The sequence below is a fragment of the Oikopleura dioica genome, chromosome 2 (genome assembly GCF_907165135.1).
Source record: "Oikopleura dioica chromosome 2, OKI2018_I68_1.0, whole genome shotgun sequence".
NCBI lineage: Eukaryota > Metazoa > Chordata > Appendicularia > Copelata > Oikopleuridae > Oikopleura > Oikopleura dioica.
In genome coordinates this window covers 4,811,650-4,824,026 of record NC_137292.1, presented here as the reverse complement: position 1 = coordinate 4,824,026, position 12,377 = coordinate 4,811,650, and the positions used below count along the sequence as shown (strand labels likewise).

At 40.1% G+C, this 12,377-nt stretch overlaps 5 protein-coding genes and 1 long non-coding RNA gene across 9 annotated transcripts; all 6 read right to left on the bottom strand.

The window, feature by feature from the left end:
• Positions 1-246: 246 nt before the first annotated feature.
• On the bottom strand, positions 247-2,167 carry LOC145697155 (sulfotransferase 6B1-like). The gene is made up of 4 exons (XM_081774317.1): positions 1,893-2,167; positions 1,510-1,852; positions 1,259-1,467; positions 247-1,216 (listed from the first exon to the last, which is right to left on the bottom strand). The coding sequence occupies exons 1-4, from the start codon at positions 1,966-1,968 to the stop codon at positions 1,005-1,007; spliced, it is 840 nt and encodes a 279-aa protein (XP_081630443.1). The 5' UTR covers positions 1,969-2,167; the 3' UTR covers positions 247-1,004.
• Positions 2,168-3,997: 1,830 nt separating this feature from the next.
• LOC145697154 (kelch-like protein 13) lies at positions 3,998-6,397 on the bottom strand. Of its 2 annotated transcripts, XR_014133856.1 has the most exons (7): positions 6,097-6,397; positions 5,797-6,028; positions 5,514-5,624; positions 5,179-5,429; positions 4,872-5,134; positions 4,334-4,830; positions 3,998-4,274 (listed from the first exon to the last, which is right to left on the bottom strand). XR_014133856.1 is itself a non-coding variant. In XM_081774316.1 (6 exons), exons 1-5 carry the CDS (start codon positions 6,326-6,328, stop codon positions 4,911-4,913), a joined length of 1,050 nt encoding a protein of 349 aa, XP_081630442.1. In that variant the 5' UTR covers positions 6,329-6,397; the 3' UTR covers positions 3,998-4,830; positions 4,872-4,910. The 2 variants fall into 2 exon arrangements, 1 of the variants encoding a protein (XP_081630442.1); XM_081774316.1 differs by having other exon boundaries at positions 3,998-4,830.
• Positions 6,398-6,572: 175 nt separating this feature from the next.
• LOC145697156 (uncharacterized) lies at positions 6,573-8,038 on the bottom strand. 3 transcript variants are annotated; one of them, XR_014133859.1, is made up of 3 exons: positions 7,786-7,982; positions 6,863-7,040; positions 6,573-6,824 (listed from the first exon to the last, which is right to left on the bottom strand). It is a non-coding gene; the product is annotated as an uncharacterized LOC145697156 (long non-coding RNA). The 3 variants fall into 3 exon arrangements; XR_014133858.1 differs by having other exon boundaries at positions 6,574-6,824; positions 7,545-7,982; XR_014133857.1 differs by lacking the exon at positions 7,786-7,982 and adding an exon at positions 7,998-8,038 and having other exon boundaries at positions 6,575-6,824.
• A 366-nt stretch (positions 8,039-8,404) lies between these two features.
• Positions 8,405-8,930, bottom strand: LOC145697366 (peptidyl-prolyl cis-trans isomerase Fkbp12-like). Its single transcript, XM_081774560.1, has 2 exons — positions 8,700-8,930; positions 8,405-8,656 (listed from the first exon to the last, which is right to left on the bottom strand). The coding sequence occupies exons 1-2, from the start codon at positions 8,901-8,903 to the stop codon at positions 8,465-8,467; spliced, it is 396 nt and encodes a 131-aa protein (XP_081630686.1). The 5' UTR covers positions 8,904-8,930; the 3' UTR covers positions 8,405-8,464.
• Positions 8,931-8,935: 5 nt separating this feature from the next.
• On the bottom strand, positions 8,936-11,117 carry LOC145697813 (beta-catenin-like protein 1). Its single transcript, XM_081775025.1, is given in 11 exon segments — positions 8,936-9,189; positions 9,234-9,390; positions 9,435-9,550; positions 9,594-9,765; positions 9,808-9,931; positions 9,977-10,134; positions 10,184-10,451; positions 10,507-10,597; positions 10,599-10,673; positions 10,714-10,922; positions 10,971-11,117. Coding segments are annotated over 11 exon segments (1,584 nt in total). The 5' UTR covers positions 10,975-11,117; the 3' UTR covers positions 8,936-8,979.
• A 33-nt stretch (positions 11,118-11,150) lies between these two features.
• Positions 11,151-12,040, bottom strand: LOC145697365 (coiled-coil domain-containing protein 124-B-like). The gene is made up of 4 exons (XM_081774558.1): positions 11,774-12,040; positions 11,553-11,729; positions 11,404-11,511; positions 11,151-11,346 (listed from the first exon to the last, which is right to left on the bottom strand). The coding sequence occupies exons 1-4, from the start codon at positions 12,003-12,005 to the stop codon at positions 11,222-11,224; spliced, it is 642 nt and encodes a 213-aa protein (XP_081630684.1). The 5' UTR covers positions 12,006-12,040; the 3' UTR covers positions 11,151-11,221.
• Positions 12,041-12,377: the final 337 nt, after the last annotated feature.

The following is a 12,377-nucleotide window of genomic DNA, read 5'->3' as shown; positions in this document are numbered from 1 at the left end:
GCCCTTGAAAGCTGCTCGCGAGTCAGTTTTTCAGCTCGAGAGCCGATCGAGCGAGAGCACAATTCGACCAGTGCTCGAGAGCCAAGAGAGCGAGAGCGCGAAATGAAATGCGCTCGCGAGCGCAAAGAGCGCGAACTCTGAAATAAATGTGCTCGGGAGCACAAAGAGCATCATGCTTAGGCATAACGCACAAAAAATTCAACTTTTTCCCTGTTATAGATACAAGTTTGAAACTTTGGGAGCAACTAAAACACCAAAAATGACTTTTCAAAATTTTTTGGAAAAAATTTTTTGTTACAGTTTAGTACTTTTTTTCACCCCTTTTCTGACTACTTTTCGAGCAATCCAAGCTACGGTATTCTAAGTATGCTCATTCGAAAGAGCGGAAAAAACTGAGTCAGAATTATCAATAAAAAGGGGTTCCTGGTGGGGTTCCCTGGATTCTAGGGATGAAAAACCCCTAAAAATCAGCCAAATTTGGGGTTACATTCGACTTATCGTGTGATGACGTCATTTCCGGTCAAAAAACAACTTTTGATATTTCTTGCTAAAACAATGGGAATACAGTAAATTAGTACCCCAGAGTTCGAATCTGAAGTCAAAAGTTCATAAAAAATTCATTTTCGGGGTCAAATCGGGTCATTTTTGAGTGATGACTCATCATTTTTGTGATTTTCAACCCCTAAAATCTGGGGAACCCCCCTAGGAACCCCTTTTTTTCGATGTATCTGACTCAGTTTTTTGTGCTCTTTCGAATGAGCATACTTACAACCCCGAAGCTTGGATGGCACGAAAAATCAATTTTTTGACAACTTTGGGGTACTAAAAAAGTACTAAATTTTAAATTTTTGAAATTTTTTTTTGTTGAAATGTTGTCAGAGCACAAAAATCTATATGATAGGTGAAAATTAGCTTCCTACGACCTTCAGATAAAAAGTCGATTTTTTGTGCGTTATGCCTAATCATGCTCGTGCTCGCTCGCTCTCAAGTGAGCCGCTCGCGAGTCACGAAAATTTCAAACTCTGGACAGACAGTCCTTCAATATCCTCCTGTGATTTACCAGCTGCTCTATACGCTTTCTTTCGATTTTCAAGCGTTTTCTTTACTGTTGTATTTTCGATGATCTTTTCAATGTCAGGATTCTCCACATTGAGAAATTTCGCCAGTCGTTTGATGTTTTCTGCTTTATTTGAAATAACATCTTCGAATTTGAACCCTGAAAAAGTCTTGAGAAGCAATTCAAAGTACAAAATCTTACATTCGACTTGAATATGCGGGTTTGCAGCGAAGAAATCCTTCCATTCTTGATCGTATTCTTGGTGATTTCCGTAGAGCATTTCGCCATTGAAAACATGTCGCGCAAAAACGTTGATGTCATCTTTTAGTCCATAAGAAGCCATGTATTCGTTCAGCCATGGGAGCTTGTTGAAGAAGTGAAAGGCCGAGACTGCTACGGCTTCTGTATCTCTTGGATCTAGGTGAGAAAAGGCTCTTGGCGAAATAACGAACCTTGTAATATAAACGATTTTTCCTTTGAAATTCTTCGGAAAGATCTCGACAGAAGCATGGCAATGAGGAGTCTGAACGAGCCCCTTGTGCTCCTTGATGATTTTTTCCATGAGATCAAACTCCTTTTTCGAATTGAAATCAAGCGGCTTGGAAGTCAACTTATCTCGATTATTCTCAATCAAGGCCTCGCATCTTGGAATTCCCAGCTGGTCGACCATGGAGAGCATTAGATGATTTCCGCATTTTGGGAAACCGACGACAATGACGGTGTTTTCTGCGGGGTTGAAGGCAGAGAATTCATCGAGGGCCTCAGCTGATGTATCTGTGGTTAAATGAAGCTCGCCTTAATTTCTTTATTCTTTGGAATTTTTATGTTTCAAAACCTCTGTGTTCATAAACAAGTCCTCGGTCAAGAAAGTCTTTGTAAAAAGATTTAAGTTTCTCTGAAGCTTTCGCCATTTTTGTTCTTCAAAAAATGAGAAAACAAAGAGTAGATTGAAATCGCTCGAGCAAATGTTATTTATTGGTTTTGCGCGTTCTTTGAGTAATTTTTGCTTGAAACAAAAGAGTTTCTTTTACCCATTGAAATAAAAGTTAGACTATCAAATTATCGTTTTTGTTTTAAAGCGGATTCTTTGAGTGAACAGAAGAATGAATTTACATTTGAAACTGGGCAGGAAGGTTGAGCTGGAGTCAAGTTAACATTTTGAAACGAAGAAATGTCAAACACTCAGACATCGTTCTCGGCTGGAAGAAATTTGGAATTCAAGGGTCGGCATCGACCACCCTTTTTCAATGTCGGGTCGAGTCGGCCTTTTGGTCTGATTGTCTGTCGTTTATTTTTTTCATGCTAGAAGTGCTGAATCTACAAAATCGTCTTCATTTTTTATTGGTTTATTTTTACGAAAACTCATTTCAAATTCTAGGATAATGTCAATTATCAATAACACAGGAAATTATTTTTATATCAGTCTTTCGGCAGGAATTGATACTCTTATCCCATTAACAATGCGGTAAAAGAAGCCATCTGCAACTGGAGTTTGGTCTATCTTTGAAACTTGGTTATTTTTCAAATCGTTCTTTTTTCTTTTTTGCTTTAGTAAAATGCAGCCTATAAGCATGATAACGACAATGAGAACGCAGCATACTGATACAATGACGATAAGAAAGCCTTAAAAAAGATTCAAGCATCAATCAAATGTGAAAATAAACTCACTATTATCATCATTGCCGAGGTTTGTACTTGAAATGGGTTCCTTCTTGAGAAGGTCGGCTTAAAATATTTTAAGGATATCAAGACACGTGAAGACAAAATAAACCTTGCGTTATGACTTGAAGTGAATTATAATCGGAAAAACTTCCGAAATTGTTATTGTAGGCGTCAATAAAATCATCTGTCAATAGGCTTACTTTTGCGATAACTCTTAATAAATATTATCCTTGAATGAAATTGAAAGCTTCATACTGAAATTTAGCGGTGGTGCCGTCCGCACGATTTTGAGGTGATTCTAGACTTTGAACAGTAATAAATATGTTCTTGAGCCGACCATCGTATTTTAATATGATCTCGACATCCTTTGCGACATTTTTTGTTAGTTTAAGAGAGAGTGATGCGCCCATATCTTCATAAATTGCATCCCACGCAATATTCAGAAGAGTTATTTGATCGTCAACAATATACTCAACAAAGGAGGCTGAAGTTGTCGATAGAGTTGCTGTAGTTGTAGTGCCTTTTGTGGAAGTGGTTGTTGCGGAAGCGGCTATTGTGGTAGGGACTGGTAGTGTCGACAAAATGTGATCGTCACCGTCTCCATTGCATTTATTTTCTCCACACCAGGATTTGCAAACTCTAATAACACCACTTGATCCACGGCTTTGATAACATCCCTCCTCGACGAGATTTTCTGGGAATGCAGAGCAACCTCTTAAGATTTATTTGTATGCATGCGAACAAAAAGCTGTATTTATCACCTGAATACTTCCTTGTACAATCTTAAGCCTGTTCTTATTCTTGACTTGGAAGCATAACAACCAGCTTGTTGGAATGGAAGACAATTAATATTGTCCTGACCGCCTTAGAAAAAAATGAAAAAAATTTCGAAAATAAATTCAAAGCTCACCAGGGTTATTTCTGCATCTGAAAAGTCCGGGGTCACCATTTGGTATTTCAGAGTAGAAACAAGACTCGATTAAAAGATTTTTCGTAAGAAAAAATTGCTTGCTTACCTTGCAGCTTGTAACAATTGGGTCATGTGTTTGTGGCTTGAAAAGCGCATAAACCTCATCGTTATTATTATTGCAAGCAATACTGCCGCCCTTTACAACATCATTGCTGCATGTTGAGAAGCAATCTTTGACTGATTCCTCGCCACCATTGTTCTCAAGACAGTAAGGCTTACCAAGAGCACTTTCTTCTGCGCAATAACGTCTGATAGTATGTATCTGTTCCCCTCCGTATCGCCACTGAGACTGCAATTCGGTGACGCAGACCGTTTCTCCTTTTAAAAAATATTTAATGAATAAAAAAATTTAAACAACGTTCTCCGCATGTTTGAATTGTATCCAAAGTCAAAGTCGTTTCATCGAAGCAGGTTGAATTGCCGAAGGATTTTCCAAAGTCGTCAAATTCGTAAAAGCACACATAGCATTGTGGTAACGGAGGAATCGGATTAACGGTTGACCCAATGGTATCCCATTGATTTTTAAATTGGTTTTCATAAAGTAAGCCATTAGCTTTATTCGTTTGATCCTCCATTACGTTCTCTCTATAATCAATTTCTCTTTCAACTGCATCACAAACTATAAAGATTGCCGAAAAAATTACCATTGCTCTCATTTTTTTCTTATTTCTTGCTTCCGGCACAGTTTGCTTTTAAGATATCGGTTACCTCAAATTCAATCGAAGCTTCGCAAAGTTCACTTTAAATGTTAACGATAGATTCTTCATCGCTGCACTATTCCGAATATTTCACCATGCTCATTATAAGTTTAACATTGACTGCAAACTCTTTTTCGGAAAGTTTCATTTTCATTTATCGACACCTGAAGCGGATTGAGTGAAAAAAGAATGAATCTACATTTGAAACTGGGCAGGAGGGTTGAGCAGTAGTCAAGTCAACATTTTGAAACTAAGAAATGTCAAACACTCTGACATCGTTCTCGGCTGGAAGAATTCTCCATTGGCGGGTGGAAAAGTTGAACTCGATGATTTCGCCGGAGTTCTTGAAGTCAACAGCCCAGATGTGGATGAGTTTCTGGTTCGAAGAGTCGTCGACGATACTGTAGTTGAGCTTGGAGGAAGCAAGAAGGGGGCCGAATGGTCTAAGAATGTTTCAATTCTTGTTTGAAGAGGGAGGACTTACTTGACTTGCGAGTAAAACATCCACCTATTCGCCTTGATATCATAAATCTCCACGGTCGAGCAAAAAAGCGTTTTCTGACGGATCTCGTCCTCCCAAAATTGCGATTTGATTCTTGTCTATCACTGCCATTGTATGATCCACTCTTTCTGAAATCAGTTCGGCCATTTTCGTGAATTTGTTCATTTTTGGATCGTATTTTATGAAAGCATCGAGTTTGACTTCTCCACGGGCTTTGGTGCTCCCACCGGAGATGAAAATCGAACCTGAATGGATAATTAAGGCATTTGTTAAATAAATTGTGTTATACCATTGACAGAAACAGCAGCATGCTGCCACAGAGCTGTTGGCAGTTGCGCAATGTTCTTCCATGTATTCGTGCGCGGGCAATAGCGTTCGCACGCCCTGAGCCCGTGCGAGCCTCGCTTGCCCCCGAAGACGTAGATGAACTCGCCACAGGCGACAGCGGCAAAATTTGAGCGTGATTGATTCATCGGGGCAATCTCGAACCAGGTTCCCGTTCGAGGGTCGAATCGTTTTGAGACTTTTACTGGCTGTGAGCTGAAAAAATATTCATAAAAACCTTGTTTTTGTTTAAAATTTTCTTTATCTTGATGTTCTTCATTGAATCAATCTGATGCTTACCTTTTATTTGACCTATATTCCCCAAGAACATAAACAAACTCGTTAAATTCCAGAACGACATGGGCTGGGTCGATCAGGTGACTGTGCTCCCGGTCCATCGCGGCGGCGCTCCTAAAGAAAGTTAGGTTCAAATCGAAAGTAGCCGCGGTAAATTTCATCATTGGCACATAAACACGACTTAGTCTGAGATCTGCAGTCATTTAAAACAGCTGCGGCAGAGCTTATCACGCCCACATGATCCAGCCCGAGCATGATCGAAAGTAGCCAAAAGTGTCAAACTTACATTGCATCTGTCAAATGCTCTCTTCTCATTCTGACCGGTGTTTGGCAGACAATTCCTTCCACTTGAAGAGAAAGTCTTTCTTCACAGCGGAGGCGAGTCTTTGGCTTCTGGATGAGTGGCTGGACGGAAGGGTTGGAGTTGTAGGAGTCGAATTCTTCGCGAAGATCGAAAAGATAGTCGGCGAAGTCGTCGGAGGGATCGAGGGTTTCCCACTCGGATCGGGAGATCAGCGCTAGAAAAGAAAAGTCAGCGATGAAAAAGGAAAATAAATCGTGAAATCAAGGAAGAAAACAACTTTACCTGGTCTAATGAGCCCTAAAAGATCAACTGCTTCTACCGGTGACATTCCATTGGCCTTAATCCAGACCAGACAAGCCTTGAGCATATCTACTTCTTTGCAGTCATAATTCTTCGTGATCAGTTCTTCCATCAGCTCCATCGGCAGCTGCGGAAACTCCTCGGCAGTAGAAGCAGCGACGGGATCTCTTTTCATCGCGTCAAAAGCGCTCTTTGTCAAATCATCTAGCATCATTTCTTCTCCGAGCAAAAATAAAATTGGGCTGTTTTTTGGCTGTGAGCTGAACCATTGAACTCGACTTACGGTTACGATTATGATTTTTAAATAGAAATTTGGTTACATAACAGGAATGTAACGAAAGTTTTTATGGAACGTGATTGTTAACAAATAAAAAAAATGACAAATGATTGTCAATGGATGATTGAGGGAAGGGGCAATCCGTTCGTCCTTGACCTTTCGACATTTTTTCGTACTGACTATGTCAGCAATGTCAGGAACGTCAGTAAACTAGCCCATGCATGAAAATTTCTTCAAGAGCCGTTCCTGTAAGATGCGCATTTTTGAACAAGCTCATTGATTTTGTCATAAAGAGCTGCAATAAACTCATGGCAGTCGAGATAATGGGCGGCTAGGAAGAGTTCTGGAATCGTTGAAGCATGAATTTTCGGAGGTAGAAGACCCGATGAAAGATAATTGACGAATATGTGGAACGCTTCTTTTGTGATATGATCTGAAGGGTTTTAATCACTTGTGTTTGACCAAGATTACCTTTTAAATAAATACAGTTCTGTGTAGACTCCGCGAATCTTCCGGAAAACATGGCGTTGAAAAATGACGAAGATTTTTTGAGGTGATTCTTGTTTAGCGAGAATTTTTCGTCTTCGACAAAAATTTGAATCTGCTCTTCTTTGTTTCTTGGGCTTTCCATTCTGGAGTTTTTCATTCTCTAAATTATTATTTTCTAATTGCTCCTGTATTTGGCCCTGGGCTAGCCAGCCGCTAATCCCTCAATTTCGAAAAGGATCGCTCTTGAACCCGAAAATGAGGTCGATTTGAAAATTTTTTTCTAGACAAGGAGAAAAGTGGTCAGATAGATAGATGATATCCATCGGAAGTAAAGGTCAGGGTCAATATTTGCGAACTGAGTCGTTCCAAGACACGGGGTCATTGCCTCTCTCTATTCTAGTGATCTGGGGTCGGCAAACTGTGCAGAAAACCTGAGTCGGGAGTTGGAAGTAAAGCGAGTTCTTTCCCCTGACTCAGGTTTTTTGCACGGTTTGCCGACCCAAGATCACGAGGAAAAATACAGGCTGCCGAGCCCACCTTGTAATGGATAGGGTTAGGGTTACGAAAAGCTTTTTCTGACCTTCTTTTCTTTCAACTTTACCAAAGTGAACCCCTTATTCTAATTGTCAAATAGGGAAGTTTTCTTCTATATAAAAGCTTTTACCTTGAAATAGATTTTCGTTGATAAAGTTTGATCTCTTGAATCGTTTTTTATCGTTGGTATTAAATAAAAATATAAAGTTTATTTTACTTGAAAGGCTCTCTTAGGCCGAGCGCCAAAATGCCTCAATCTCGGATCATCTGGGTAGTTGCTGATCCTTATGTAATGGGGTGCGCAGGGCCTCAAACGCGTGATCTGAGTTTCTTGTCTTCTGCACAGCACCGATTAATTGGCCGCCAATTACCTGCTCTGCTCATGCGTTCCGCGCATGATACTTTTTTCAGCTTTGTTTAATATTTTTTATCGATTCTTTTCGGTAGTTTTATTGATCGATTTGGAATGCCCGAATTCTCATCCGGTTTTTAGGCACCGAACATATTGATAACCAGAATTTAAGGCTCAAGGCTTTGGAAGATTCAACTACTTTTCTAGTGTTCAAGAGCTTATTTTTCATACCTGAGAATATTCAATAAAATCTCTCAATCAAAAATGATCTGTCTCTGGATGATCGTTTGTTCATCAAATTTATACATTGATTGACGTCAAAACAAATTGTTATCACGTGTTTCGGCACTTTGCGCGTCTAGAGTCTCGCGGTACTATTCTAGTGAAAAGAGGGATGGGCCAGATAAACAGCAAAGCTATTTTGAAGCAGTCTTGGCATCGAGACGTTTTGTCTCAAAAATGCCGGAATTTCTGTTTTTTCGCTCGAGAGAAGAGAATAGAATAGAGAGTTCACATCTTCAAGTACGAAGATGTTTTTTCAAACAAGGATGTTCTAACTGCTGAAACACTTGCTTGCTTTAAATTAGACGAGAAATTATGATGATCTTTACGATCATCAACATCAATGTGAATTTTTAGTTGTATCAAGATGATCGTTATTTATTGAAATAAATAAAATTTCGGCAGTCAAAAACAGTCTATTCAAAGTCAAGTAGCTCTACGTCAAAAGTAAGCGTAGCATTAGCAGGAATCACTGGTGGATAACCTCGAGGTCCGTAAGCGTAGTCAGGAGTGCAGATGAGATTGGCGCGCTGTCCCTTGGCCATTTGAGCGACTCCCTCATCCCAGCCCTTGATAACTTGGCCGACTCCAAGGGCGAAAACAAACGGCTGAAAATGTTGATGAGGAAAGAGCGAGAAAACAGTCCGCTACCTGGCCCCGATCTCTGCTAGAATCGAAGACAGAGCCGTCCTCCAAAGTCCCTGTGTAATGAACCGCGACTCTCTTTCCTACAGTTGGTTTCGCACTCGCATCTGGCGCTGGAGTTATCGTTTCAATTTGAACTCCCATTCTTGGGACGGAAAAGGCAAATTGCCGTCTTGGAATTCTAGTGGCAAGCTTGAAGATTCTGTTCATTCTGAATGAAACGAAAATGAAATTTTAAAACATGTGAATAGTTTTTTTGGTGGCAGTGATCAAAATAAAATTGCTTCTACATAAGTCCCATGGCCAGTTCTAACAAACGATTGCGCTCTTGCTCGATGGCTTCTTCGTTTTCTCCGTCGCCGAGGTTATCTGCGTAGTCTTTGACGACTTCCCGGATCTGTTTCAATGAGGACTTGCGCATGGAAAGATGAGAGATGATGCGTTCACGAAGTGACTCGATTCCAGAGCCGTAGAGTTCCACGATGATGTAATCAATCTAACAAACGGTTGAGATCATGGAAGAAAAAAGAAAGCCTTTACCTGTTGGAGGGTAAAGAGTCCTTTTTCCAGCCTTAGCGCGTATGCCATATCTTCATCCATTTCTACTCCTTCTTGAGCGAGCATAGCTGCTTGTTGCTCGACTTCTTCCTCGGCGTCTTCCATTTTCTCAGCGTATTTGAAGTGTAATTCTAGCAGTCTAAACAATCAAGATCAATGAGGAGAATGAATGGGAAGGTCTACCGTTCAGATTTTGCATGATCGAGTTCTACAAATTTGTCGACCAATCTTCGCTTCAGGGATCCGGATAGATTTCTCATTAAATTTCCGATGATTGATATGATCGCTTCTTCATGATCCTAGAGAAAGTCTCTCAGCAGGTCTACGTTTCAATAATCTTACATTTTCGGTATGACCAGTTTTCTTATTTCGCTTTGGAGTTTTCATAAATAATGGGAACAGTGTCTTGAGTCCGAGAATTTCGATGTATTTGATGGAGTTGTCGCGGCCTTCGTAGCCGCTGACCACGTGATTGATGACTTTCAAAGCGGAGTTGCGGCTCATTTTCTTTTCTCTGAAGCAATATGAACACCACGGCCCGGGAAATAAGCACTACCTGATCATTAAATTCATCAAATGAAGGCCTTCATCTTCAAGGAACTTTTTCCTGTTCGGAACGTATTGAACAACGAGACAAAGAGAGTTGAACAGGTTCTCCATCAGCTCAATTTCTTCCTGACCTACGCCAAAAGTAAGATTTTTAAGGGCTAAAAGATAAGACAGACCTTTTGGATTTCGTTTCTTGAAATATGCCAGTTGCTTGAGCAGAATATCGACTCCTTTCTTCTCACCGACGATTTTTTGGTTCTCTTCGTTTTGGAGCAAAATTGAGAGCATTTCTGCGGCGTAGACTTTTACCATGTTTATTGTTCGTCTTCGAACTCTGAAAAGAAAGTTTGATAAAAGAGAAGCAATTGTAGTTGAAAACTAACCTTTCAAGAAGCCACAGTAAAAAGCTTCCACTATTCGCTACTTTGCTGATAATATCCTGGTCGTCAGATCCATCAATAATCGATTCAACTAATCCAATACATTTGAACGCAGCTTCAAGTTCCTCATTTTTAGTTTCGTCCATTCTTTTCAGTGTGCCGACGGCGACAGAGAGTACGTCTTGTTCCATGTATTTTTGATAGAGCTCTTTTACGATTTCTTCGTGTTCTTCTTCTTCCTGGTCAATCAGATCGTACAGTGTTTCAATCACTTATTCAAGGCTTTTATACTGGGATATTTTCATATGAAATTAGGTTGAAAATGAAAGCCTTTCCCATGGCGGCGATGTCAGTATTTTCGTGAGAAGCGAGCGTTATCAAATTAACAAGAGTAAGTCCATTATTTATATCTTCGTTCCAAAAGCGGATACAACTCGGGCTGTGTGGCAAGCTGTTTTATCTCGTGTATATGAGCATAAAGATCCATTTCGCTCTGAATTCGATTCAAGATTATTCGTTCAAGAGAAACTTACATTCATGTATTTCTCAGGTTTCTGCGCGTATTTGATTCTCTGGTCTTGGTTCTTTTTCATTCTCTTGTCGAAAAGGAGGAAAAGCTTTCGGACAGCAGCTTCGTCCATGTCTTCCTGCTCGCCATTGTCGATTTCCGCTTTTGCCAGGAGTTCTTGTCGTCGCTCTTCGAGCTCTTCCTCTGTTAATCGTACTCCGTCGCTTACGGATTCTAAAAACAGATAATTGAAATTTTGCTTTGATTGCATTTTGAGCTTACCCATGTATGCAGGAAGAGCAAATTTGCTCTTTTTACTGTCAGGCTCTCCATACGCCTTCTTTTGCCGCTCGATTTCCGTCCGCTCGAAAGGATTTTCGCCGCGTAACTCAGTATCTGGCGCAAAGTCCAGAATTTTACCGATATCCATTTTCTAACAGAAATAAATTCAGGCTTTTATAAAATTGAGTAGTTAGCGATTGCAAGACAGATACTTTGAACAAGAGAGGAAAAAATTAGGAAAAATGTTGAGATTAAAGTTGATTCATCGGATTTTCAGGTGATTTTTGCCATTCTTTCCATAAAAGTTCCTTCAGCTGAGATCTTTTTAAAGTTGGGTTCTCTTCTTTCAAGCCTCTATATCGTTTTTGCTCGAAATCTAAAGACAAGAATGAAGTTTCTGTATAAAAACATGGCAAATAATAGACTCTCATACCGTTAAAAGCAGCTTTCATTCGCTTCTCTGGATGCTTATCGACCTTCTTACCGTCGCCAGTAAGAACATCAATAGCTTCTTCGACATTTCTAGCGTCTCCCTCGATTTCTAAAAGAGTATTTCAACAATCATTATCCAAAAACGATTACCGAGGCGGTTGATGTTGTCCACTAATTCATCGCTTTGAACAACAATCTTTGAAGAAGCTTTTTTGTGTTTATTCGTTTGAGCTTCTAGAGCAGCTCTCTGGGCGGCGATTATTTGTGCCCTGCTCACTTTTGTCGACGCTCCTTGGTTTTTCTTTCCCTTTGGCTTTGAAACTGCCGCTAGAATTCAGATTTAGACACAGTAACAAATTGCACTTCCCTACCAGCCATCTCTTGTTCATAAAGCTGCTGGTTTTCCTTCTTTCTCGCAAGTTCTGCTTCTCTCTTTGCCACTGCATCTTCAGCTCTGTTAATTTTTTTATTCACATGTTTATCATTATCGACCCAAGCAGCGTCTTCTTTAGCCTTGTTTTCTGCGGCTTTTTTCGAAGCCGCTGCGTCGGCTTTTCGAGCTCGAGCATCGACTGCCTTCTGGTTCTCACCCTTGAACCCCATTTATTCTGAAAAAAAAGTTACGGATTATTTCGTGAGTAAGATGAGTTTAACAAATCGTCAGTTAGAGAAGTCTGGAGTGCTTTAGTCGTTCTGTACATGTTTTTCGGTGCACATATAATTTACGAAGAGTAGGGAATGAAAGATTGCAGTATGTGCATTCGAAGCCCTCAGTATTATGAGCAGTCATTTTATGTCGGACTAAAGTACCACGTCTTATAAAGGAGCTAGAACAGATCTCACATTTATAATCTTTTATCTTGAAGTGCTTTTTCAGATGGTAGGACAAGTTATTATACTGAACAGCTCGATAGGGACAGAAATCACAAGAGAAAACAATATTTTTGTGCGTGTTTACATGATTTGCTAGGTCGC